Source organism: Garra rufa, chromosome 16 (assembly GCF_049309525.1).
Source record: "Garra rufa chromosome 16, GarRuf1.0, whole genome shotgun sequence".
Lineage (NCBI taxonomy): Eukaryota > Metazoa > Chordata > Actinopteri > Cypriniformes > Cyprinidae > Garra > Garra rufa.
This window is the reverse complement of record NC_133376.1, coordinates 38995602-39020938: the sequence shown is the minus strand read 5'-3', so window position 1 is coordinate 39020938 and position 25337 is coordinate 38995602. Positions and strand designations below refer to the sequence as shown.

Genomic DNA, 25337 nt, shown 5'->3' with positions numbered 1-25337 from the left:
AGTACTAAAATGCAAAAAGTAATATAGTGTGCTTAGCCAGATGCCGAGAAAAAAAGATTTCTTTCCTGTAACAACAAAATGTCTGTAACAAACAAAAAATACTATAATGTGCAAGATGCTGAAAAAAATGTGCAATTTTATAACAATATAATTTTCTGCATATCTCTCTAAATTAATCAAAATTATTAAATTAACTACATGTACAATCTATATTGGTATTTATTGTTATATTATTATAATATCTAGTAATAAAATACAATAAGTACTACGAGATACTGAGAAAAAAAAAAGAGTTAGTTGTTAATGTAAACTCTACAATATAATAGTGCAAAATTACCTACCACTTGATACGTTATTTTAGTATTTTTTTATACAATTATAGTAATTATATATTTTCTAGCTTTTATTATTATATTTGCAGTTTTCATTTTAATTCTAGTTTTAGTATTTTTTTTTTAGTAAAAATCTTGTTTCCAGCCAAAATATTTAAAAATTCTTAAATCAAGAAGGATTTTCTTGACAAGTCTAAAAATTTTTTTTACTAAATTAAGTGGGTTTTTGCTTAGAACAAACAAAATAATCTGCCAATGGGATAAGAAAAAAATTCGTATTTCAAACAGAAAACAAGATTATTTGTGTTACCCCATTGGCAGATTATTTAGCTTGTTTCAAGCTAAAATGCACTTCATTTTGACTAGTTTTTTTTTCTTCTGAAAACAAGGGCATTTTTAACTTATCTGGAAAATCCTTTTTGATTTAAGAATTTTTAGATATTTTGGCTGGAAACAAGACAAAACATCTAAGTAAGAAAAGCATTGATAATATAAACATTAATAGATTTGGCTCAGTGCCTGTTATATATTTCAGGATGTGTCGTTGTTTATGCATCTAAATTCAGTTCAACAAATCTTGGTTTTCCTATTTAGTTTATGCATGTCATGTTACTGATCTGCATAATGAGGCTGTGCATTTCTTTGAAATGTGAATTGATTTTAATATTTGATTCATTTTTGCTTACTTGCTAAACAAATTTCGAACTGTGAATGGAAGCTTACAAAACATACATGTTGACATCATTATTATAACCGTTTTTAACCAAACTTTGCTATAATCTGACTCAGCACACTGAATTAGACAATGAGTTGGATTTGAAAATGGCTAAATCACCAAGCAAGCAGCCTTTCATTATCATCGTCTGGAACTGACTCCCCACATTATTTAGTCCCTGGGCTTGATGTAATAGCAGACACTGCGGCGCACTGGCCTGACTATAATTAAAACTGCACCCTGCTTTTTCAAGTGGGTCAACCAAGAATCAAAAAGTCTTTTTTTTTCCATTTAAATGCAAATGAAGTTGAATTAGAGCGTTTATTAGCTTAGAAATGAGAAGACACCTTTCTCTGACTTCATCTGACTCCGAACAGAGCACCAGACGTCTGATGCAAAAAAACCACATCAAAGAGACAGGAAGCTCTGTGTTCACGTACCCAGATCTATGTAACGCTTCCTGCCGAACCGCCGGCTGCCGCTCCCTCCGCTCGGACCGAGCGAGTCCCACCTGTGCCGTGAGGTCTGGCCGCTCTGAGCGGGTCTCAGTGTGATCACCCCACAACGCTCCCTACACAAACAAACACAAACATCAGCGCTCCATTCTCTCAATAAGATCGGTGATGTACATGGAAATGCAACCTACTCGTTTTTGATGACCACTTTACAGTCCTCCGGACGGCCGAAGGCCTCGAAGCGCTTACGCAGCATGGACTGAGTGACGCTGCTCGGAAGGTTGTGAATGTAGATCACTTGGCACTTGTTCTGCAAACGTACAGCGGATTAGAACAAATACGCTCAACGGCACTTAAAGGAAACAACTTGGACATTAGATGCATCTACGGCTTTGATAATAAGGTTAGTGCTCCGAGTAATAAAATCGGTCGGAAAACAAGACCTACCACATCATTCTCTTGTCCACACTTTGTCTTGCTCCTTTTTTCAGCTGCTCCGTGGCATGTCTCTGAGCTTTCATCGCTAAAAGAAATAAAAAAAAAAGGCTGAGTTAGTCAAAATGGCTAATAAATTGAAAAAGTAGTTAGCAAATATGATCAAATATTCTTCCCATTATGAAAATTAACCAAAGAATATGTTCACTATAGTTCAATCATGGTAACCACACTGCAAAAAATGCTTTCCTTACTTTTTCTTGTCTTGTTTCCAACCAAAATATCTAAAAATTCTTAAATCAAGAAGGATTTTCTAGATGAGTAAAAAAACAAACAAACAATTAAGTGAGTTTTTGCTTGAAACAAAAAAATTAGCCAATGGGGTAAGCAAAAATAAATCTTATTTCAAACAGAAAACAAGATTATAATATTTTTCTTACCCCATTGGCAGATATTTTTGCTTGTTTCTAAGCGAAAACTCACTTAATTTTGACTTTTTTTTTTTTTTTTTCTAAAAACAAGACAATTATTTTTTACTCGTCTAGAAAATCCTTCTTGATTTAAGAATTTTTAGATATTTTGGCTGGAAACAATACAAAAATCTACGAAAAGTACGAAAAGCTTTTTGGTAGTGCATAGTTTACCCATGGTATTTGTAGTAAAACTGTGCACTACAAAAAATGCTTTTCTTACTTAGATATTTTGGCAAAAAATCGAAAACTTCTTAAATCCAGAGGGATTTTCTAGACGAGTAAAAATTGTCTTGTTTTCACACACACACAAAAAAAAAAGTCAAAATTAAGTGCTTTTTGCTTGAAACAAGCAATATAATCAGCCAATGGGGTAAGCAAAAAAATATTATTTCAAACAGAAAACAAGATTATTTTTCTTACCCCATTGGCAGATCATTTTGCTTGTTTCTAAGCAAAAACTCACTTAATTTTGACTTGTTTTTTTCTGAAAACTCTATTAAGAGAACTATATTAGACTCCACACCAACAGATAATAATTGCTGTCTGCTGTAATAAATGCTCAACTCTGTAAAGTCGAGTGGATTCTGATCGGCTGGTTTTTCTGTTTCGTTATGGTTATAGTTGTAGTGTGTCTTTCCCTATTCTAACAGAATTAGAATGATTATTAAAACTAGTTCTCATTCTTTTCCTCTGTGTGAAAGGGCTAAAACAAGTAACAGTCATTGCAAATGACTCCATAAACTTTTAAAATTAATTTAGCAGGGCATTAGACATCAGTACTAGCTTCATCAGACTGTATGTGTGTCTTTTGTTGATATTATCCCTGCATTATTAAGACATTAACAATAGTCAACTGAGGGAATTATTAAACAGATATATAACAAGATAACAGCTTTTTAACATAATTCCCTGCTGAAGCCGCTGCCATTTTGGATGCTTGTTTCCACATAATGTCGTCATAAAGGAGATATTTGAATTATTTATTAATAAACTATTGTTTTCTGAGTCAGTGTGTCGGCAGCAAAGATGAAGTTGATGATGCTGACTCACCATCTTTGCAGTACATTGATGCGTATGCAGAGAATCAGATTACAGAATAAAAGAGTTTGTTTTCCATTTAAATTGGTTCATTTAAAAGTAAACATTTCAATATAATCTAATTCTATAAATAGACGTATCACATTTGTGAGGCAAGTATTCTATAAGCGGAGTCTCACTGTGCTTTAGTTTTGTGCTGTACTCCATTTCACACAGACAGAAATGGCAGAAAGCATGTCCCTGTTTTAAAAGCACAATGTTTCGTTGATATTGTGAGTGTACACTAATAAAAGCAGACCATTTACAGTCGAATTATGTATTATCTGCATTAGCAAAAATGACAAGGTATGAAGAGGTAAAAACTCAAGTGATCAAGTGTCATGTAGTAGCATGGTAATAGCTTCTAAATTCCACATTTATCTAAGTAAACATTAGGATGAGCAGCCATGTAAACTTGCTATTATTTACAGTTGAGGTCAAAAGTTTACATCCCCCTCTCAGAATCTGCAAAATGTTAATTATTTTATCAAAATAAGAGGGGTCATATAAAATGCATATTATTGTTTATTTAATACTGACCTGAATAGGATATTTCACATAAAAGATGTTTAGTTCACAAGAAAATATAATAGTTGAATATATAAAAATGACCCTGTTCAAAATTTTACATACTCTTTATTCGTAATACTGTGTGGTTACCTGAATGATCCATAGCTGTTTTTTTTTTTTTTCAAAAAGTTTAGTGGGTTTTTCATGAGTCCCTTGTTTGTCCTGAACAATTAAACTGTGCTGTTCTTCGGAAAAATCCTTCAGGTCCCACAAATTCTTTGGTTCCCCAGGATTTTTGTCTATTTTAACCCTTTCCAGCAATGACTGTCTGATTTTGAGACCCATTTTTCACACTGAGGACAACTGAGGAACTCATATGCAACTATTATAGAAGGTTCAAACGCTCACTGATGCTCCAGAAGGAAACGCTGTTTAGTTCACCCAAAAATGAAAATGACCCCATGATTTACTCACCCTCAAGCCATCCTAGGTGTATATGACTTTCTTCTTTCAGACAAATACAGTCTGAGTTAAATTAAAAAAACATCCTGGCTCTTCCAAGATTTATAATGGCAGTGAATGGCTGTTGAGATTTTGAAGTCCAAAAAAGTGCATCCATCCATCATAAAAAGTGCTCCACAAGGCTCCAGGGTGCTTCTGAAGTGAATCAATAAGCTCCTGAGAGAATATGCTAGTCTCGCGAGAAACAAGTATTGTTTACAAAAACCCTACTCCGCCAACATTTTTCTTTACAAATCCTTGATTTGTACTTTTAATTTAGCAGAGACTAGAGATTACAGTTTAAAAAGTTTTAAATTTGGATATTTTCGTTGCACAAATGCCTCGATTTGCTTCAGAAGGTCTTTATTAACCCCCTAGAGCCATGTGGAGCACTTTTTATTGTGGATGGATGCATTGTATTGCACTTCAAAATCTAAACAGCCATTCACTACCATTATAAAGCTTGAAAGAGCCAGGACATTTTTAATACAATTTGTATTTGTCTGAAAGAAGAAAGTCATATACACCTAAGATGGCTTGAGAGTGAGTAAATCATGGGGTCATTTTAATTTTTGGGGTCTTTTTAAAGAATTAGTTCACCTCCAGAACAAAAATGTACAGATCATTTATTTAACCCCTTGTCATCCAAGATGTTCATGTCTTTCTTCCTTTGTGCTTTATGTTTTTTGAGGACAGCATTTCAGGATTTCTCTCCATATAGTGGACTTCTATGGTGCCCGTGAGTTTGAACTTCCAAAATGCAGTTTAAATGCAGCTTTAAAAAGCTCTAAACGATCCTGACCAAGGAAGAATGATCTTATCTAGCGAAACGATCGGTTATTTTCTAAAAAAAATTACAATTTATACACTTTTTAACCACAAATGCTCATCTTGTCTAGCTCTGCAATGCGCATATGAACTCTGTGCACTCCAGTTCAATACAGTTAGGGTATGTCTCTTTTTTTTTTCCCAGCTTCAAAAACGTCCTACATTGCTGTTTGATGCTGTTTAGTGTTTGATCTTCTTTGCATGTTCACTTTGTAAACACTGGGTCTTATGTAGGTCGATGTAGGACAATTTTGAAGTTGAAGGAAAAAATGAGATGGGAGTTTTTTGACATACACTAACTGTCTTGAACCAGAATACACAGAGTACATCTCACAGCTAGACAAGACGAGCATTTGTGGTTAAAAAGTCTATAAATTGTATTTTCTTTTAGAAAATGACCAATCGTTTCGCTAGATAAGACACTTCTTCTTTGGCTGGGATCATTTAGAGCCCTTTGAAGCAGGCTTGTGCACAATTCAGAATTGAATTGAGAATGACTCCTAAATTCCAATTCAATTCTTGAATTTGAATTGAATTTGAATTGATGTCAAAAACATGATCTGGAATTACAATTCGAATTTGAATTAAAGGAAGCAGAATTGCAATTCAATACAAATTCAAAGAAATTCATATACATAAGTGAAGTGTTTAACAATGAAGCTTTACAATATATGTCAGATATGATTTCATTACATATTCTATAAATGATATTAGTTTGAACTACTTGTACAGATTACACTGTGTTAATTGATTACTTTGAAATGAAAATAACATTTTGAACAAAACTAATCAAACATTGAAGGAGTCATTTATTTCAAGATTTTGATCATTATCTATATGTTGGAACAAAATGTATGCAGGGTTGAGGAGTGACTAGTTATGTGTAATGAAATTATGCTATTAAATTACAAAAATAATGTAATTGTATGTGAGATTCAACACATTCTTTCTGTTGTATGACTGTGTGGAATGTCTTTGAATTGCCATGAATTTAATTCCACTTCCTGTCATTCCAACTCCAATTCAAATTCAACTTCCTGTGGGGCGGAGTCAATTCAATTCAAATTCCAACTCATGAATTGAATGGCGGCCAATTCTGAAATTCTGAATTGTGCACAAGCCTGCTTTGAAGCTGCATTAAAACTGCGTTTTAGAAGTTCAAATTAGCGGGCACTATAGAAGTCCACTACATGGAGAAAAACCCTGAAATGTCTTCAAAAAACTATTTCTTTAAAACTGTAGAAAGAAAGACATGAACATCTTGGATGACAAGATCTGTAAACTTCCATTCTATTGCGCTTTTGAAATTCAGAGTCCAAAGAAAACCATGGAAGTATTCAGTACCTGAAGAGTAGTTTGCACCCGGGAGAGGGAGGCGAACAGGAAACTGGAGACTGGGCGTCCAGCTCCGGGGTGGGAGAACGGACAGGTGAGGGTTGACCGTTCTGCTCTGGACTGGGCATGGACAACGCCACGGGCGACTCAGCCTCAGTCCTTTGCTGGCAATTCATTAGGAGCCTCTCCTCCTCTTCCTCCATCTCCCCGTTCTTCACAGCCATCTCCTCCTTCTCATGCACCTCCATACGGCACTGAGAGCCGAGTGCTGCTGCCGCTGCCTTGCAGCTCTCTCCCAGACCCAACAGGCAGTAATCGTGGTCCCCGTACGCACGTTGCGTCCCACTCTTAGAGTCTGTGTCGCCCGTTTGGCCCATCCGGCGCAGCTGGGCATACAGTTCCGTCTGCTCTGGGAGCTTGCGTATGTGCGCCCGCGCCAGGCACGAGCTCTTGGTGATGAGCTCAGCTTTTCCGTCTGGTTTGAAGAGCTCGTCCTCCACTGGTTTGTGGGGGGGTGTGGTGGGGGGAGTCAGGCCTGGAAAACACACACTCGTTAATCACCAAGACACAGGCAGGAGCACCACCACCAGAATATCACCAAACAGTCTGTTATTAGTCGCAGCGCACAACAGGCAGAAAATGAACATAATTAATGAAGCTTACAAAAGGAGTCATACATAATATTAAGCATGTGTAATATATAATAATGAAAGATTAACTTGAATCAGTTATTATTAGTGGTGGTTGCTAAGGCAATTATCTCTCACACAAACCTCTGAAAATAAGCGTACTGCATGTACTTTAAAAAGGCTCACCAAGCCTGCATTTATTTGATTCAAAGCACAGCAAAAACTGTACAATTTTGAAATATTTTTACTTTTTAAAATAACTGTTTTCTATTTGAATAGATTTTAAACTGTAATTTACTCCTGTGATTTCAAAGCTGAATTTTTAGCATCATTACTCCAGTCACATGATCCTTCAGAAATCATTCTAATATTCTGATTTGCTGTTCAAAAATATGTTAAAAACAGCTGAGTAGACTTTTTTCAGGTGTCTTTGATGAATACAAAGTTCAGAAGAACAGCATTTATCTAAAATAGAAATCTTTTGTATTGTCTTTATCATCACTTTTGATCGATTTAAAGCACCCTTGCTAAAAAAAGTATTCATTTCTATAATTTCTTGATTGACTCTAAGCTTTTGAAAGGTATAGTGTATAATGTTACAAAAGCTATTTCAGATAAATGCTGATCTTTGGATCTTTCGATTCATCAAAGAATCCTGAAAAAATGTACTTAACTGTTTTAAATATTAATAATAATAACAACAAAAGTGTTTCTTGAACAGCAACTCAGCATATTAGAATGATTTCTGAAGGAGTAATGATGCTGAAAATGTAGCTTTGAAATCACAGGAATAAATTACATTTTAAAATATATTCAAATAGAAAACAGTTTTTTTAAATAGTAAAAATATTTCAAAATGTTACAGTTTTTGTTATAAAAAAAAACATTAAAAATATTACTGCTCAAAAACTTTTTACTGGCAGTGTATATTTTTTCTTTTATTCAGTAATTAATTAATTTAATTTAATTAATTAAAAATGACAGTAAAGACATTTAAAATGTTACTAAAGACTTACTTCAAATAAATGCTTTTTTTACTTTCGATTTATCTATTAAAAAATATAAATGCAGCACAATTGTTTTCAGCATTGATAATAATCAGAAATGCTTCTTGAGCAGCAAATCAGCATATTAGAATGATTTCTGAAGGATCATATTGACAGTAAGGACTGGAGTATTAATGCTGAAAATTCAGCTTTGGATCAGAGAAATAAATTACATTTTAAAATATATTCAAATAGAAAACAGTTATTTTAAATTGCAATAATATTTCAAAATATTACTAATTTTTACTGTATTTTTGATCAAATAAATGAAAGAGTTTTCTTTCAATAACATCTAAAAATCTTACTGATTGACTTTTCAACGATAACATGCATATACAGAATACTCATTTTCATCTTTCACTTTCATCATTCAGTTAATTTAGACATTCGCTAGCCTAATTTAGACACGCCAATAGCTGCATTTTAAATCCTGTGCAACTGGCAAGATACTAGCATGTGTGAGAACATATGAGGTGAATCAAGTGCTAATAGCTCGCACAATGCCAAAAACAGCACACTTATAAAAATACCCCTCACTGAGTGCGTAATATTACCTGCTGTGCCACACAGTTCCACAGAGAGAGTCTGCTCAAAGGGCTTGTTGGCATACTGCGTGTCTCTGATCAGGAAAATACAGAAAGAAATTGCATCTATTAAACTCTTACAGAGAGAGAAAGAGAGAGAGAGAGAGGGGAAAGGATACAGTCTTAACAACACAATGCATCAGATTTACTGTTCTAGAGGTTTATATTTGTCTTCTAATGACATTAGGAGTAGGGTTTGATTGATCTTGGTTGTTTAAGTCGCACTACGTCTGAGCTATGTATATGCTGGGAACAACAAATGACTGTAATTGGTAGAAGAACCTCAAGGCTATTTATAGAAAAGTTTTACTGTGAGACCGAGTGTTTTGTTATGTAAAAAACAGCAACTTTACAAGCCTCCTCTAGGGCAATTTGGAAGATGGACGGAGTCCAGAGGTGGTCTTAAACTGTTGGCCTGGAAGTGTTCCAGAACTCAAGAATAGATTAGATATGAATGGAACACACACCCGTTGGATGTGGACGCCAGCGGCAGACAGAGGCAGGAGCGCTTCTCTGTAATCAGAACAACAGACAGTGTCACTGTTAGAGATCTCAACAGCACATGCACACACTGGCTCTCTGAATATTAAAAACATGCTTAATCGTGCATTATAGGTTCTTTAGTTTCTGGGTTCTTAAAAGCATCACTAAATAAAAAACAAAAAAGTTCTAAAAAGCTCAAATATGCTGACAAATACAAATACACTGCCTTCAAAAGTTCGGCATCAGTTTTTTAAAATAAGTTTCTTATGCATTATTTGACCAAAAATCCAGAAAAAAACTGTAATATTGTGAAATATTATTAAAATAACTGTTTTCTATGTCAATATATTTTAAAATGCAATTTATTCCTGTGATACAAAGCTGAATGTTCAGCATCATTACTCCAGAAATCATTCTAATATGCTGATTTATAATCAATGTTGAAAACAGTCGTGCTGCTTAATATTGTTTTTGGAAACTGATATTTTTTCAGGATTCTTTAATAAATAAAAAGTTACAAAGAACAGATTTATTTAAAATAGAAATCTATTTAAACTACCATTTAAAAGTTTGCAGTCAGTAAATGTTCATTCTTTCTTTAGAAAAAGAAAGAAATGAATGCTTTTTATTCAGCAAGGATGTGTTAAATTGATAAAAAAGTTATAGCATAGACATACTGTTAGAAAAGATTTCTATTTTGAATAAATGCTGTTCTTTTTAACCTTTTATTTATCATAGAATCCTGAAAAAAGAATCAAAGGTTCCAAACAAAATAGCAGCACAACTCTTTTGTGTCTCATCGTATTTGACAGCATGTTCATACAGACTACTGTAATGCTAGCCAAAAGGACGCCAGGAAAAAAAAAATTAATGCTGCATGTTAAACAAAAAAATATATAATAATAATAATTGCACAATTAACCTGTTAATTTTGACAGCTCTAATGTAAATCTAAATTGATATTTAATTACATTTGAAACCAGAGACCAAAGACTCACCATGACTCATGAATTACTCATCATGATTTTTTGTGTGTGTGTGTCGTTTTCATGCGAACCGATACTTTAAATGATTACCTCCAGAACAAAAATGTACAGATAATTTACTTACCCCCTTGTCATCTAAGATGTTTCATGTCTGTCTTTGATCAGACGTAAAACATTTCAGGATTTCTCTCCATACAGTGGACTTCTATGGTGCCCAACACAATGTAGGACAATTTTAAAGTTGGAGGACAAAATGAGATGTGAATTTTTAGACATACCCTAACTGTCTTGAACTGGAGCGCACAGAGTACACACAGAGCTAGACAAGACAAGCATTTGTGGTTAAAATGAATAAAAACTATGAAATTCAACGCAATCCTGCAAAACTTAAATGTTAGATAATATAAATATCCTTTTTAATCTATATCTATTTAATCCCATTTTATTAATCAATGTCTTTGCTGACGAACTTCGATTATCCAATTCATTCATACTAATAAGCAAAAATTACTCAAGATAATCTAACATTTGTTTTCCTATTTTTATTGCTGAACAGTTGACTTTTTTCTTCTGCGGTCAACAGCGCAGACATGAATTTACTTTTCTCTAAGCTTGAGGCTTTTGGTGTGAAAAAGGCTTTTACATTTGCCAAAAATAGAACTTTTTATATTAAAAACAAACAAGCAAGCCCTGCGCAGATTTAAAAAGTAACGCAAAAGTAACGTAACGCATTACTTTCCATAAAAAGTAACTTACGTAATTAGTTACTTTCTTAGGGACTCAATATTGTAATGCATTACTTTTAAAAGTAACTTTTCCCAACATCATAGAAGTCCACTTTATGGAGGAAATTCCTAAAATGTTTTCCTCAAAAAACAATTTCTTTAAGACTGAAGAAAGAAAGACATGAACATCTTGGATGACAAGGGGGCGAGTAAATAAGGAGTGTACTTGCAGTATTTTTCCCTCGAGTGTCATTCAGATGACTAATGTCTTACCATCACTGCAGCATGGGTTCTGGGCTTCAGACGCCTTGTGGGAGCTGTTCTTCAGGCTGCTATCAGAAGGAGCCTCAGTGGGAGGATGTTTGACCGCGTCCTCCTCTCCGTTCGATTGCCCAACAGTAGGTTCCGACCGGCCACAGTTTACACGCACTTTCTTAGCGAATCGGCTGGGAAAGGTGGCCAGCCGGCGAGAACGCCTGACGGAAAAGGAGCCTTCCTCTGGCTCGGGGCTCTTGGGGCGCTTCGGGGCCTTCTGCGAACTCTCGCAGTCCGAGTCTTTAAGTTCGGCTTTGGGCTGACGCGCAGGGGAGGAGGAAGAAAGGTCAGCGCCGAGCCGAGCCGCAGCCCCTCTGCAGTGGATATAAGGAGGGCTGTGCATTCTGTAAGGCTTGCTTACGTCAAACGAGCTGACAGCCTCAAGCAGCTCCTTCAGCAGGGAGTGGGCTTTGATTTCCCTGCGGCGAGTGAAAGGAACCCTTGGCTTGCTGGTCTGGGGAGCTGGTTTCTGAGAGTTCACAGGAAGGCTGCGAGAAACCTGCGAGCTCTCGGGCTTGGCTTTACGTGCCGCAGCCTCACGCTCTTTGCGATCCCAGCTGGCCTGTTTGCGAATGGGCAGGCAGTACGTGTGCATGTATTTGATGAGCTCCACTACTGAGTGCAGTTCCTTCTCCGAGGAGAACTGGGGCTTTGCGGGCTCCACGCACACCATGCTCTCGCCCTCGCTGCTAGAGGACTCTTCCTCCTCCTCCTCCTCCTCCGAGTCACTGTCCTCTTCATCTTCTTCCTCCTCGTCTTCCTCTGTGTCGGCGGAGGGCGCGTCCTCGGCCTCCTGCGCGGTGGTGAGGTGGCGGTGGAGTTCAGTGCAAAGACGACCGGAGGGCCTCACTGGCCGTGGCTTACGCTCCTGTGTGCTTGATTTGTCCTTCTGTGGAGAGAGGAGGAGACGTTTCATTTAATCTTTTGATATTAAATACAATTGAAATGTAATAAAGCAATAAGGCTCAAGAGGCCGTCCATTACTTGATTTTATTATGCTTGAGATACGCTGTGAAGCAGAGCGCTAAAATCAGTCTCACGCACAAGCTCAAGTGAATTACTGCTTTTATGAAAAAGCTGTCAACAGTGATATTGTAGAAGACAATATTCTTCAATAAGGAAATAATTTTTCAAATGTTTGGGGTGAGTTGTAAATAAATGTAATGTTGCAAAAGTTTTATATTTCAAATAAATGCACTTTCTGGTTAAGTACATGAAACTGTTTTCAACATTGATAATAATCAGAAATTTTTCTTGATCAGAAATTTAGAATATTACAATGATTTCTGACAAATCATGTGACACTAAGAACGAGTAATGATGCTGAGAATTCAGCTTTGCATCACAGAAATAAATTACATTTTAAAAATATATGAAATCAGAAAAAAGATATTTGAAGTTACTGTTACTTACTGTTCTTACTTGATCAAATCATTTTTGAGGTTATAAGACAGAGAGAAATAAAAGCTTTTGATCAGTAATGTATAAATATTATACATACTTAATTTTGCACCATTTATATTTTTTATATATTTTGTGATATTCTAACTTTATTATAGTAGTATAAATTGCAGTTTAAAAGTTTGGGATCAGTAAGATTTTCAAGAATTATCTTATGCTCATCAAGGCTGCATTTACTTGCAAAATTACAGAAAAAAAAATGTAATATTGTGAAATATTTTTACACTTTAAAAAATCGGTTTTCTATTTCAATATACTTTAAAATATAATTTCTACCTGTGATGCAAAGCTGAATTTTCAGCATCATTACTCCAGTTTTCAGTCTCACATGAATAAAAGTATTAATTTCGTTCAAAAAAGAATGAATAAAAAATTTACTGACTACAAACATTTAAATTATATTGTATTATATATTACAATATCATTTATATCATGTAATTATATATAGTTACAAAAGATTTCTACTTTTTTTTTTTAAATAAATGCTGTTCTTTTGAACTTTTTATTAATTAAAGGATCCTAAAAAAGTATCAGTTTCCAACTAAATATTAAGCAGCACAACTGTTTTCGACATTGACAATAAATCAGCATATTAGAATGATTTCTGAAGGATCATGTGACACTGAAGACTGGAGTAATGATGCTGAAAATTCAGCTTTGCATCACAGGAATAAAATACATTTTATATATTCACACAGAAATCAATTTAAATTTAAGTTTTTTCTAGATTTTTGATCAAATAAATACAGCCTTGATGAGCATAAGAAACATGCTCAATTATTAAAATAACAACAGCAACAATAAATCATCCTAAATCACATTTTACAGAAATATAATGAAATTTGATTACTAAAATTGAATTAAAATAAACCACATGTGCCAAAGCCATTTTACCAATGCACTATAACGACAGATGTAATAAAAATGAAAAACAGCCCTTTTAAAACGGTTAGAGCGTTAAGCATTTGCCCATGGCATTCATCATTGGTATGAAGCGAGCTATCTTTTGTAACACCCTTATGAAATGACCAAACACGCGAGGCACGCGGGCAGCTGAAACCCCTAGAGTCTATTCCAGAGCGTACTTCGCTCTAAGGTTACTGTGACAAATGTGCCAAGGTTAGTTGCGAGATATTCTCTTGGTATCTGAGGAACTACTGCGTGTTCTTTTAAGTAATCTCAAACCCAGTGAACATTGCCCTTTAGGCTGGGTAGAGGCTGTGGCTTTGCTATGACAGATGGCTGCACTCAACTCTAATGCGACAGCGGCCTGAGCCGTGGCGCGGCGTGCCAAAGCGCAGGGAGTGAATGAGGAAACACAGGCTTCACAGGCTTTGGAACTTTGAAGCGCAAATCCTCAGTGTGGTTTCTAAAGGCTGGCATAAGCTAATTAGGCATCAGCATTGCGGTGGGAATACGCCGGAGCGTAAACGGGTAGTGAATAGCATAGGTTGTTAAATCCATTTCCTATTATGTTTTGAGTTTAAACTCCAATCGCGGTGGCTGGAACTTCCTCTCACCTTTAGCACGGGCCTCACGGGTTTGACATGTTGGCTCCTGCTGCTATGGCGATGCACGCTGCCGTCTTTGTGCGAATCGAGGCCCGCAGGCACATTAGGAGGCGACAACAGGAGCTTTTTAAGCTGTGGAGGGAATAAGAGGCGAGGGGTTATAATTTGATAGCACACTGTCTTTTAAAAATGCATACAATTTCAAAAAAGGTTTGCATTTTGCACTCAAATACATCAACAAAAGCAAGTTCTGTGCTGTAAGCACCTGTAAGAACAGGACATTGAAGTTATTGGATATTCAAGTAATGCAATGACCAGAGCAACCAGAGAAAGCAAAGTAAGAAGCAGCACAGTGTTGCTGAATCCCTTAAGCGATTGTTAATGTGCCAACTTGGCAAGTCCATCCAGTGTCCATTGAGGAAACTGAAGGGGCGCTGAGGGTTTCAGCTTCTGTGCACCAAACCGTTTTGGCATGCAATGGCCATCTATGCCATGAAAACATGTGCTCCGCTGTCTCTGTTCCTGGTTCCTCAATGCACCCCTTGTTTTGCACACAGACTGGCCTCTTTTAGGGGGCTGAGGTGTGACTGCGGCCATTGCCAGCAGAGGGGGCTCTCAGCTCTTACACCAGGACTAAACGCTTGCATTGAGACTCCAGGAGGAAGTAATCTCAAGGAGGAAGTTGAATTACACTGGGACAATTCCACTGTTACTGAATCATCTGAGAGAGGAATGCATCTGTCTGGACTTGTAACTTTCAGACATTTATTTCGTAGAATGAAAGATTGTAAAAGACTGAATAAGTGTTGGTAACTTTATTAACCATATGTGACCCTAGACCACAAAATCAGTCATAAGGGTCAATGTTTTGAAATCTGAAAGCTGAATCAATAAGCTTTCCATTGATGTATGGTTTGTTAGGATAGGACAATATTTGACCGACACAACTATTTGAAAATCTGGTGCAAAAATGTCAAAATACTGAGAAAATCGTCTTTAAATGTGTCCAAATTGAGTTCTTAGCAATGCATATTACTAATCAAAAATTAAGTTTTGATATATTTACAGAAAAATATCTTCATGGAACATGGTCTTTACTTAATATCCTAATGATTTTGACCCATACAATGTATTTTTGGCTATTGCAACAAATATACCCATGCTACTTAAGAAGTTTTGTTAATACTTTATAATGAGGTTCAATTTGTTAACATTAATTACTGAAATAGTTAACTTGAAATAGCCATAACGATATTCCTAATAAATCTACTATTCTTGATAAATGTTAATGTTTTTATATACACTACCATTCAAAAGTCAAGGCATTTATTTTGAATAAAAATACAGTAAAAGCAATAATATTGTGAAATATTTTTACAATTTCACTGTTTTCTATGTTAATGTATAATTGTTTAAAATGTCATTTATTCCTGAGATGCAAAGTTGAATTTTCAACTTCAGCTTTAGTGTCAAACGATCCTTCAGAAATGTTTTTAAAAACTTAAAAAAAACAAAAAACAATAGTGTATAAATACATTTTTAACATTTTAAGATTTATAAATTAATATAAATATAAATATAAAGTCTTAAGTAGCACGGGTATATTTGTGGCAAAAATGATCAATTTTTTATTAGGATCATTATGACATTAAGTAAAGATCATGTTCCATGAAGTTATTTTGTAAACTTTCTACCATAAATATATCAAAACTTAATTTTTGATTAGTAATATGCATTGCTAAGGAATTCATTTGGACAAATCTAAAGACAATTTTCTCAATATTTAGAAATTTTGCATCTTCAGATTGCAGATTTTCAAACAGTTGCATCTCGGCCAAATATTGTCCTAACAAACTATGCATCAATGTAAAGCTTATTTATTCAACTTTCAGTTAATGCATAAATCTCAATTTCAAAAAAAATTGCCTTATGAGTGATTTTGTGGTCCAGGGTCACAAATGTATTACAAACTATCATTAACAATGATTGTTGTTCAGTGTCAGTTCCTGATACTTAATTCATTACTGCATGTAATGCATGTAATGAATGTATCAAACCTTATTGCAAAGTGTTACTTTTGATAATGAACACTTCTGTTCTGTTTAGAACTTTCTCCATGTTGCATGAATGCAAATTATAGTTATCATGGCAAAACTACAAACTGTTAACAGGTTGGTATTTTCAGCCCTAGTGGCACCATAAAAGTACCAGTCTCATTTTCAGATGGGTATACATAATTTTCATCAATTTAAGAATAATTTGTCCCTCCTTCAGACTTCTCTTATATAATTTGGCGCTACACCCTGTAAATTAGCCTTTTTTGGTATCTCTGAGGCAATGATTATCTCAGTAATCAGATGGTGGCCTTTCATCGGCGCCACACAATGCGATCCTAGAACAATGTGAATTGTGAAAGGCATTGAGTGAAATGTAAGACAGTCATTACTGTAAGTACTACCAGTCTCTATGGTAAAAATCACAAAACACACATGACAAAACTGGATGAGCAGCTACAGTACAAAACAGGCCATGCCAACCAATTGTTCAGGAAAAAGCAGTGAGGGAAAATAGGGGGAAAAGAAGAAAGCAAAACTGAAAAGCTGTCCAACGGGTAATAACTGTTATAACTGGTTTCACAACGTACACAGATTAAATTGCTGGGGTTTGTGAGCTGAGAGGGACAGATAACAAACACACACGACTTGTTCCAGGAAGCAGCGTCTTAAGAAAGAGATGAGAGTTGAGTCCTCTCACAAAACAAGGTGGGAAAAGAGAGCAAAGAGAACTGCTGTCGAAGTCCATTTCATGACCTAAAGGAATCAAAGATCTAGAAGTACAGTAGATATAAGCATTCCCTTAAAAAAGTAATATGGTATTACCATGTTTTCGGACGTTATCATGATGGTAATGCCATGGGATGCTTTGAAGTACACTACTGTTCAAAAGTTCAGTAAAGACTGGCAAGACTTTTTTAAAGGATGTTTTTTGAGGAAAACATTTCAGGATTTCTCTCCATATAGTGGACTTCTATGGTGCCTGCGAGTTGGAACTTCCAAAATGCAGTTTAAAGGCAGTTTCAAAGGGCTCTAAACGAAGGTTATCTAGCAAAACGATCGGTTATTTTCTTTAAAAAAATACCATTTATATACATTTTATCCTCAAATGCTCTGTGTATTCTGGTTCAAGACAGTTAGGGTATGTTGAAAAACTGCCATCTCATTTTCTCCTCCAAGTTTAAAATCATCCTACATCGCTGCAGAAATACCGACCCAATGTTTACAAAGTGAACATGCAAAAAAGATCAAACAGCCTTTACAAAAAAAGGTAAAACGGCGATGTAGGGTGATTTTGAAGTTAGAGGAGAAAGTGAGATGGGAGTTTTTAGACATACCCTAACCATCTTTAACTAGAATACACAGTTTATGCAAAGCTAGACAAGGCGAGCATTTGAGGTTATAATATATATATATATATATATTATCAATATTTTAGGAAACAAACCGATCGTTTTTCTAGATAAGACCCTTCTTACTCGTCTGGGATCGTTTAGAGCCCTTTGAAGCTGCTTTTAAACTGCATTTTGCAAGCTCAATCTCGCGGGCACCATAGAAGTCCACTATATGGAGAGAAATCCTGAAATGTTTTCTTCAAAAAACATTTTTTTACGACTGAAGAAAAAAAGACATGAACATCTTGGATGACAAGGGGGTGAGTAAATTATCTGTACATTTTTGTTCCGGAAGTGAACGTCTTTATTGTTTTTGAGTCTCTTAGGCTCAGAAACACAGAAAAAAGGTAATATTGTGAATAATTATTACAATTCTTTTTTCCATTTTTATATATTTGAAAATAGGGATGTAACGTGCGCCAGTTACTATGTATATCTGAGGGGAACTGACTGTCTTCTGAGAAGTTTAGATGGTATTTTTTTTTTTTCATCTTGCTTCTGAATAAAGCATATTGAAGCAGTTTATGAGAGTGAATTAGCATTTTCGTTCAGGCTGTCTGCTGTTTTTGTTTCATTCCGATTTGTTCACAAAACTTAAAAGTTTGCTTCAAATTTCGAATTTAAATTTTCTAATATGTGACCCTGGACCATATTTGTAGCAATAGCCAACAATACATTGTATGGGTCAAAATGATTGATTTTTCTTTAGTTAAGAACATGTTCCATGAAGATATTTTGTAAATTTCCTACCGTAGAAATAGAAATTATTATTAGAAATATGCATTAGTAAGAACTTAATTTGGACAACTTTTTTAATTTTCTGTTTTTTTGCACCCTCAAATTCCAGATTTTAAAATAGTCTCTTGGCCAAATATAGTCCTATACTAACAAACCATACATCAATGGAAAGCTAATTTATCCAGCTTTCAGTTGGTGTTTATAATTTATTTATTTAACTGGGATTTATTTTTTAATCTCAATTTAGTTGTTTTTTGACATTTAAATTTTTTCACAAAGAAATGTGCCGCATTTCTTCATCACCTCTTCATTTATAATTGTCTTAAATCTCATTTTGTTAAAAAAATATTATCGTGAATCGTATCACATCGTGAGTTGAGTGAATCATTACATCCATAGCAAAAATCTTACTGACTCACAGTTTTGAATAGTAGTGTACAATTTCAATACCATGGTATTCATACATTGCCACGGAATATATCAAAGTACCATGTTATTTCCATCTGATACTATCACAATACCACGGTATCGTCACAGTACTTTCTTATAAGGCTCAGAAGAAGATAAAAGCAATGGGATGTGTGGGAAAATGAAAGCCTAGAAAAAAATGTTGTCCACGTTCCGCATCCCTGCCTGTGAAGAGGATTCTTGTTAGATCGGTTGCTTAAAAAGAAACAAAAAGCCCAAAATGAGAAAAATTCAGACCTGTGTTGCCTATCATACCCATGCTGTGGGGTAGTCAGAGGCCCATCCAAATCCACCTTAAACAGGAAGGAAGGGTTCTTACTAGAGATGGGTCTTCTGTCTCTGGGCTCAAAGAGCCAGGGAGGGGCTCACTGTCCAAAGGGAGGTCATCGTCCTCCTCCTCGCCCTCCTCAGGGTCGTCCCCCAGCGTAGGGAACACAGACAGACCCCCGACTCCGTCCTCAACAATGCCGTCCAGGCTGTCTGTGAGGGCAGCGAGCAGTGCCGCATTTTCTTCCTGAAACAACGAGAAAGAAATGAAGGCGAGTGCTCTGCAAAGCAAAGATAAAGGTAACCTACAAATACACCGCTTGTGTAAGTGTCTAGTATAAGTCTTTTTTACCTCTTTATAGCACAGTGGAGAATGACAGAGGTTATTCATAAAAGAATGGAAAATCAGGGTTGAAACTGTTGCAGGCCAGACTCAAACCTGGAATACCCACATGAGCACCGCTGTTCAAAACAACATCAGAATCCACTATGCCATGGCTTTGACTAGCACTTAGCTCACTCAAAAATGAAAACTAATTTACTAATAAGGAATAATTTACTCACCCTTCATCTTTGAAATACAAATTAAGGCATTTTTAATATGCCTTATTAATTTATTATAATGTGAAGTCCAATCATTAAAGCTCCATGCAAAATGTACGAAAAGACATTTTAGATGCAAACAGCTTTAAACAACATGTATAAAAAACTGTGATGAATGCATATGCAAACCAGTCATAAGGGCCAATTTTTTTAATTGAGATCATCTGAAAGCTGAATAAATAAGCTTTTCATTGATTGTTTGTTAGGATAAGACAATTTTTGGCTGAGATACAACTATTTGAAAATCTGGAATCTAAAGGGGCGCAAAAAAAAAAAAATATTGAGAAAATTGCCTTTAAATTTGTCCAAATTAAGATCTTAGCAATGCATATTACTAATCAAAAATTATGTTTTTTGATATTTACGGTGGGGGATTTACAAAATATATTAATGGAACATGATCTTTACTTAATGTCCTAATGATTTTTGATAATATCTGGTAATATAAATATTAAAATATAATTTTTTTAAATATTACAATGTTTAATTTATTATTATATAAAATATATATTAAATTTAAATATATATATATATATATATAAACATTAAATAAATTTTCTTAAATACATAAAATATAAATACTTAATTTATTTTTATATTAAATTTATATATATATTTATATATATATATATATATACATATATATATATAATTTTATTTATTTTTTACTTTTCCTAAGATGAACAAATGTCTGGGTTTGGAATGAAATCAGGGTGAGTAAATTATATTTTATTTTTTGTGGCTGACCTATCCCATTAGACTAATGCCCTTTCCCAGAGTTTGCCTTCAGCCCTTACAGCCCTTCCAGTCCAATCTTGACATAACTCTGTTGGGTAGTGAACACTAAAAGTCCTTCAGACTGCAACTTCATATCAAGTGCATCATTATGGACAGTGACCCACTGAGGCCTGCCATGATTACTCCAAACAACCAATCAGAGGATAGAATTACAAATACCACTAATCAGCCCAAGATTGTTTAATCTACACACAACAAAACAAAGTACAGATGATGTCTCCCACCTCGAATAGCTCTGAGTCTCCGCCGCTGTACTGTATGGAGGCAGGGGAGTGATCTGAGTGCTCGTTGCACCAATGCAGCTCACTGAGGCAGTTCACTGAGTCAAAATCACTGGCGTCCAGCTGCGAGAGGTCAAAGTCAGGGAAGTCAGCATCCAGGCGGTCCGAGCAGACCTCCTCTTCCCCATACTGAGAACGAAAGGAAGAAAAAAAACATAGGTCAAAAGGCCAACATCAGAGGACATATCTAAAAAAGAATGCGCTCGGCCGTAAACGCTGGGAAATCGATAGACACAGCCGTGACTGTGGAGATCCTGAGCTCGTAACCGTCATCTGAATTAGTACTAACCCTCAGCGCAACTTCATTACAGCTAATGAACTGAGAGTTGAAAGAAGATGGAACGCTGACCTTAGGTTTGCACATCCGCGAATTAAAAAGCACAGCTATGGGTTTTTGGCTCATGTTGGTTTTACTATTTTGCAAGTTGTCTGAGCAGTACAGCCAAACTAGGTTTTCTATTTTAAAAACCAAAGCCTTACAAGGCAACAAAATATAATAAAAAGAATGGCAGATGTTGAGGCCACAGTGGGTAAATTTAAAAATCTTTTTTATTATTTTATATTTTTTATTAAAAAATAAGCATAAAGATACATGTAACAAATACACATAATATACAAATTAAACAAACAGTGCTTTAATTTGCAGGTACATTAGGTGTATTTAGAGTCAAAGATGTAAAAGTGTTTAAGCATAAAAACAACAAGTGTAATACTGCTTGTTGCTTTTGCAAAAAAATATTACAAAGTTGTCTGTTTAATTTCATTGCATTTTTGTTTTTCTGAGCAAAAAATAAACATACATTTCTCCCAAATTTACAGAAGACACCCACTAAAATGTCATTCAGTAAAACAGTCTTGTCAGGCATATTTACAACAAAAAATTCAACTAATTACTTTCACCCCTTTCTACATTTTTAAAATGTGCCCATTTGTCAGTAAGAATTTTTTGCTCATTTAAAACACAATAAAATTTAATATGCTCGCTTATTCATTTATATATTTTAATATGCACAAGTCAGAATACCAATGTTGTTTGAAACTTTACATAAATATTGTTACACTGAATGACAATGTAACATTAATTCTGTATAATGTAACATTAATACCTTAAAAGTAAACACCTTACTTACATTTAATGTTTTTCTATGGACATTAAAATTACTTTTGTAAATTGCGTAAAACACAGACATCTTAATGTCTTTGACCCATTTAGCAGTAGAATTCAAGAAATTGAATTAATATAAAAATAAAACACTATAGACACTATATACATAAAATATACATTGACTCCTATTAAAGCAACTGTATTACAAGTTCTTCAGTTAAGAGCAGTGAGTGATTTTTCTTTGTGCTTTGTTTTATTAGCCTACCATTACCCAAATATGACAATTCTGTCATCATTTACTCACTCTCGTGTTCTTTTTTTTGTTTTTTTTTTTGTTTTTACATAAAACATGTTTAACATAAAACTTATGTTTAAGAATGTGGGTAACCAAACAGTTGGCCCCTATTGTATTTTATTTTATTTATTTTTTCAGTGGGGACCAGCTACTGTTATCCACATTCTTCAAAATATCTTCTTTTGTGTTTATCACAAGAAAAAAAATTAATAGAGGTTTGGGACAACATGTGAGTGAGTAGATTTTTAGGTGAACCATCCCTTTAATAGACCTTTTTCACAGAAACCGGAAATACGCAATCGCAGGGTATGCAGACTTCCTGTGTAATGTCAACACAGCAGAAAGCCGGGTAATTTAAAATTAAAATGGAGAGAGTCTACACAACTTCCCTCGCTGGTTTGTCAAAGATAACTTTTGCAGACCCCATAAGAGTCGTGTAGGAAAACTCCGTCACAAAGAGGAACAAATTGGATAAAGGATATACGTTTTTCCACTAAGAGTTTATCCGCGTTTATACACGCTTAACGTACGTAAAAAATGACCAGAAAACCCCAAATTTCTGTCATACCTTACTTGGAACAAACACTAACTACTATCAAAAGAACGAGCCCTTATTCCACAGATAAAGTGCATAATATCACGTTAAGCGTTTTCTCCCCCATAGAAGCCCATTATAAGGAAACAGCTTGGTTTATTAACTTACCTTAACAGCGACCAGGGAAGACCAAACTTCTGTTAAATTTCACTTAAAATAAACACTTGCTGCTCTCAAAAGAACGAGCTCTCATTCAGCATATAAAGTGATCGCGCCCCAAGCAGCAAGTATTTATTATAAGTCAAATTTAACATACGTTTGGTTTTCCCTGGTCGCTGTTGAGGTACGTAAACCACGTTAAGCTGTTTCCTTATAATGGGCTTCTATGGGGGAGAAAACGCTTAACGTGATATTATTCACTTTATATGTGGAATAAGGGCTCGTTCTTTTGATAGTAGTTAATGTTTGTTCCACGTAAGGTCTGACAGAAACTTGCGGTTTCCTGGTCGTTTTTTACATACATTAAGCCACGTTAAGCGTTTTTCACGTTGTTTAACTGGTTACCGGCATACCGGGGCGGAAATGGGTTTACACAGCAATTACGTATTTCCGGCGCAAAATACGGAAGTTGTGAGAAAGGTCTATGACAATCGGCAGCATGTTTAGTTCTGTCGCTTTAAGAGCTGCACGCATCTAATAAACTGGCGCGCATCAGTTCTTCTCTAAACTGTTTAGTTTCACTTTAGATATAACAAACAGTGTTTATATGTAATCCTTGTGTGTTTTTGACGGCATTAGCGATTCAGACGCGAAAGATAGCTTTTAGTCCAATAATCATGCGCTGTTTGTCAGGCTTTTAGCGCGCACGCGCTTCAGGTGTACGTGCTCATGAAGCGCGTGCCAGAACGGAGCGTGTTATTTAACCGCGCATAATGTACTTCTGTGATTGCGAATAAGTGCATGAATGAATGTATGTCTATGTCACACTGTAACACGATACTACGATATTATAATTACAAATATTATATAATCGTCATGTAACGTTAGCACACCCCATTGTGAGAGGAAACTGCAAAAAGTCATGCAAAAGTCATGTCTTTTAGTTTCAGTTTTCATATTTAGAGCGTCTATGCTTTATTTAACATGCTGACAGCTTGTACACTGTTTTCACAGTAAAACCTGCTTGCTTGTTCCTTTAAAGCAGCAGTTTTGTGAGTGTTTTATGCTAAAAATAGCTTTCTGTTTCCTTCCATTTAAGCACTTTTGAACATAAGAACGTCTTAAGTAAAGGTCCCTTTGAAACGTTTGTCTGATTGGGGTCAGGTGAACCCAAACCAGTTTAATTCTAGGCCTTCCTAGCCGTTACGGCAACCCACATGCTAGCTGATTTTGAAAATATGAAGTTCTGCACATCCACTGCATGCTTGATTGTGAAGAGAGATAAAGTGTGTGTGTGAGAGAGAGAGATATAAAGAACCATGCGTGCGTGTGTCTGTGTCAATAAGTACTGTGAGAAGGGAAGTGGTCTAAACCCCAGGGGTACAGCAGAAAACCACACATGCCGTAATATCTCCATGTGAGCGGTGGAGTTCGCATGTTGCACTCGGATCATTTTGCTAGCGCCTGTCTGTTTGTGGAGAGGATACCTGGAGGACACCTGGTGCGATGCTGCCTCGGTTTACAGGCCGTTGCATGAATATTCTACAGGGTTGCTGCGATGCATTTTTGATGACCGCTTGCACAAATTCTCCCCTCTCTGTTTCACAAAGCTGATGATCGCGCTTATTTGGTTCCTTTAATTTTCTTGCACTAGGCCTGGGCTAGCATGAGCAGGCAACTTACAGGACGCCATTTATGTCGCTGTTTCAAACTGCGTGGAATCAAACAGCAAAGATTTTACAAAGAGAGTCTCTAAAGCAACTGTTAGAGGCTGCTGAGCTCTGATGAAATGAGGTCACATATTGTAGCCCATACCTCTGCACCGTTTCAGCCCAATCTTATTATATCTGCAGTATTTTAATCTGCCTCACTAAGCTATTGTTGAAAAACTCCTCAGATGAAATCTGGTGTTGAAAACAATGAGACTAGAGAATGATACCAGTACATATACCCAAAATTACTAGTTTAGGTGTTGAATTTTGAGAAAAAAGTCAGAACGGCGAGATAAAAAGTCACAATAACCTTTTTACATTTTTATTCAGTGGTGGAAATAGGCTTCCATAGTATGGCAATAATATTAATAATATTTAACAAAATAATATTTGGTCCCACTTTATATTATATGGCCTTAACTACTATGCACTTACTTAAAAAATAAGTACAATGTACTTATGTTCAAACTGTATTGCAAAACACTTTTGCTGCTACTGATGTGGGATATGGGTAAAGTTAGAAACAG

The 25337-nt window shown here is 35.5% G+C and overlaps 1 protein-coding gene across 1 annotated transcript in view; it reads right to left on the bottom strand.

Moving 5' to 3' along the window:
• Positions 1 to 25337, bottom strand: part of ppargc1b (peroxisome proliferator-activated receptor gamma, coactivator 1 beta) — a 75612-nt gene that overhangs the window by 7358 nt on the left and 42917 nt on the right. Inside the window, exons 2-11 of the mRNA XM_073820313.1 lie at positions 20948 to 21133; positions 19375 to 19569; positions 14411 to 14533; positions 11388 to 12318; positions 9388 to 9433; positions 8891 to 8955; positions 6671 to 7196; positions 1950 to 2025; positions 1694 to 1812; positions 1488 to 1618 (exon numbers count right to left, since the gene is read on the bottom strand). Of these exons, the coding sequence (XP_073676414.1) occupies positions 1488 to 1618; positions 1694 to 1812; positions 1950 to 2025; positions 6671 to 7196; positions 8891 to 8955; positions 9388 to 9433; positions 11388 to 12318; positions 14411 to 14533; positions 19375 to 19569; positions 20948 to 21133 (2398 nt within the window). The remainder of the gene's footprint in view (positions 1 to 1487; positions 1619 to 1693; positions 1813 to 1949; positions 2026 to 6670; positions 7197 to 8890; positions 8956 to 9387; positions 9434 to 11387; positions 12319 to 14410; positions 14534 to 19374; positions 19570 to 20947; positions 21134 to 25337) is intronic.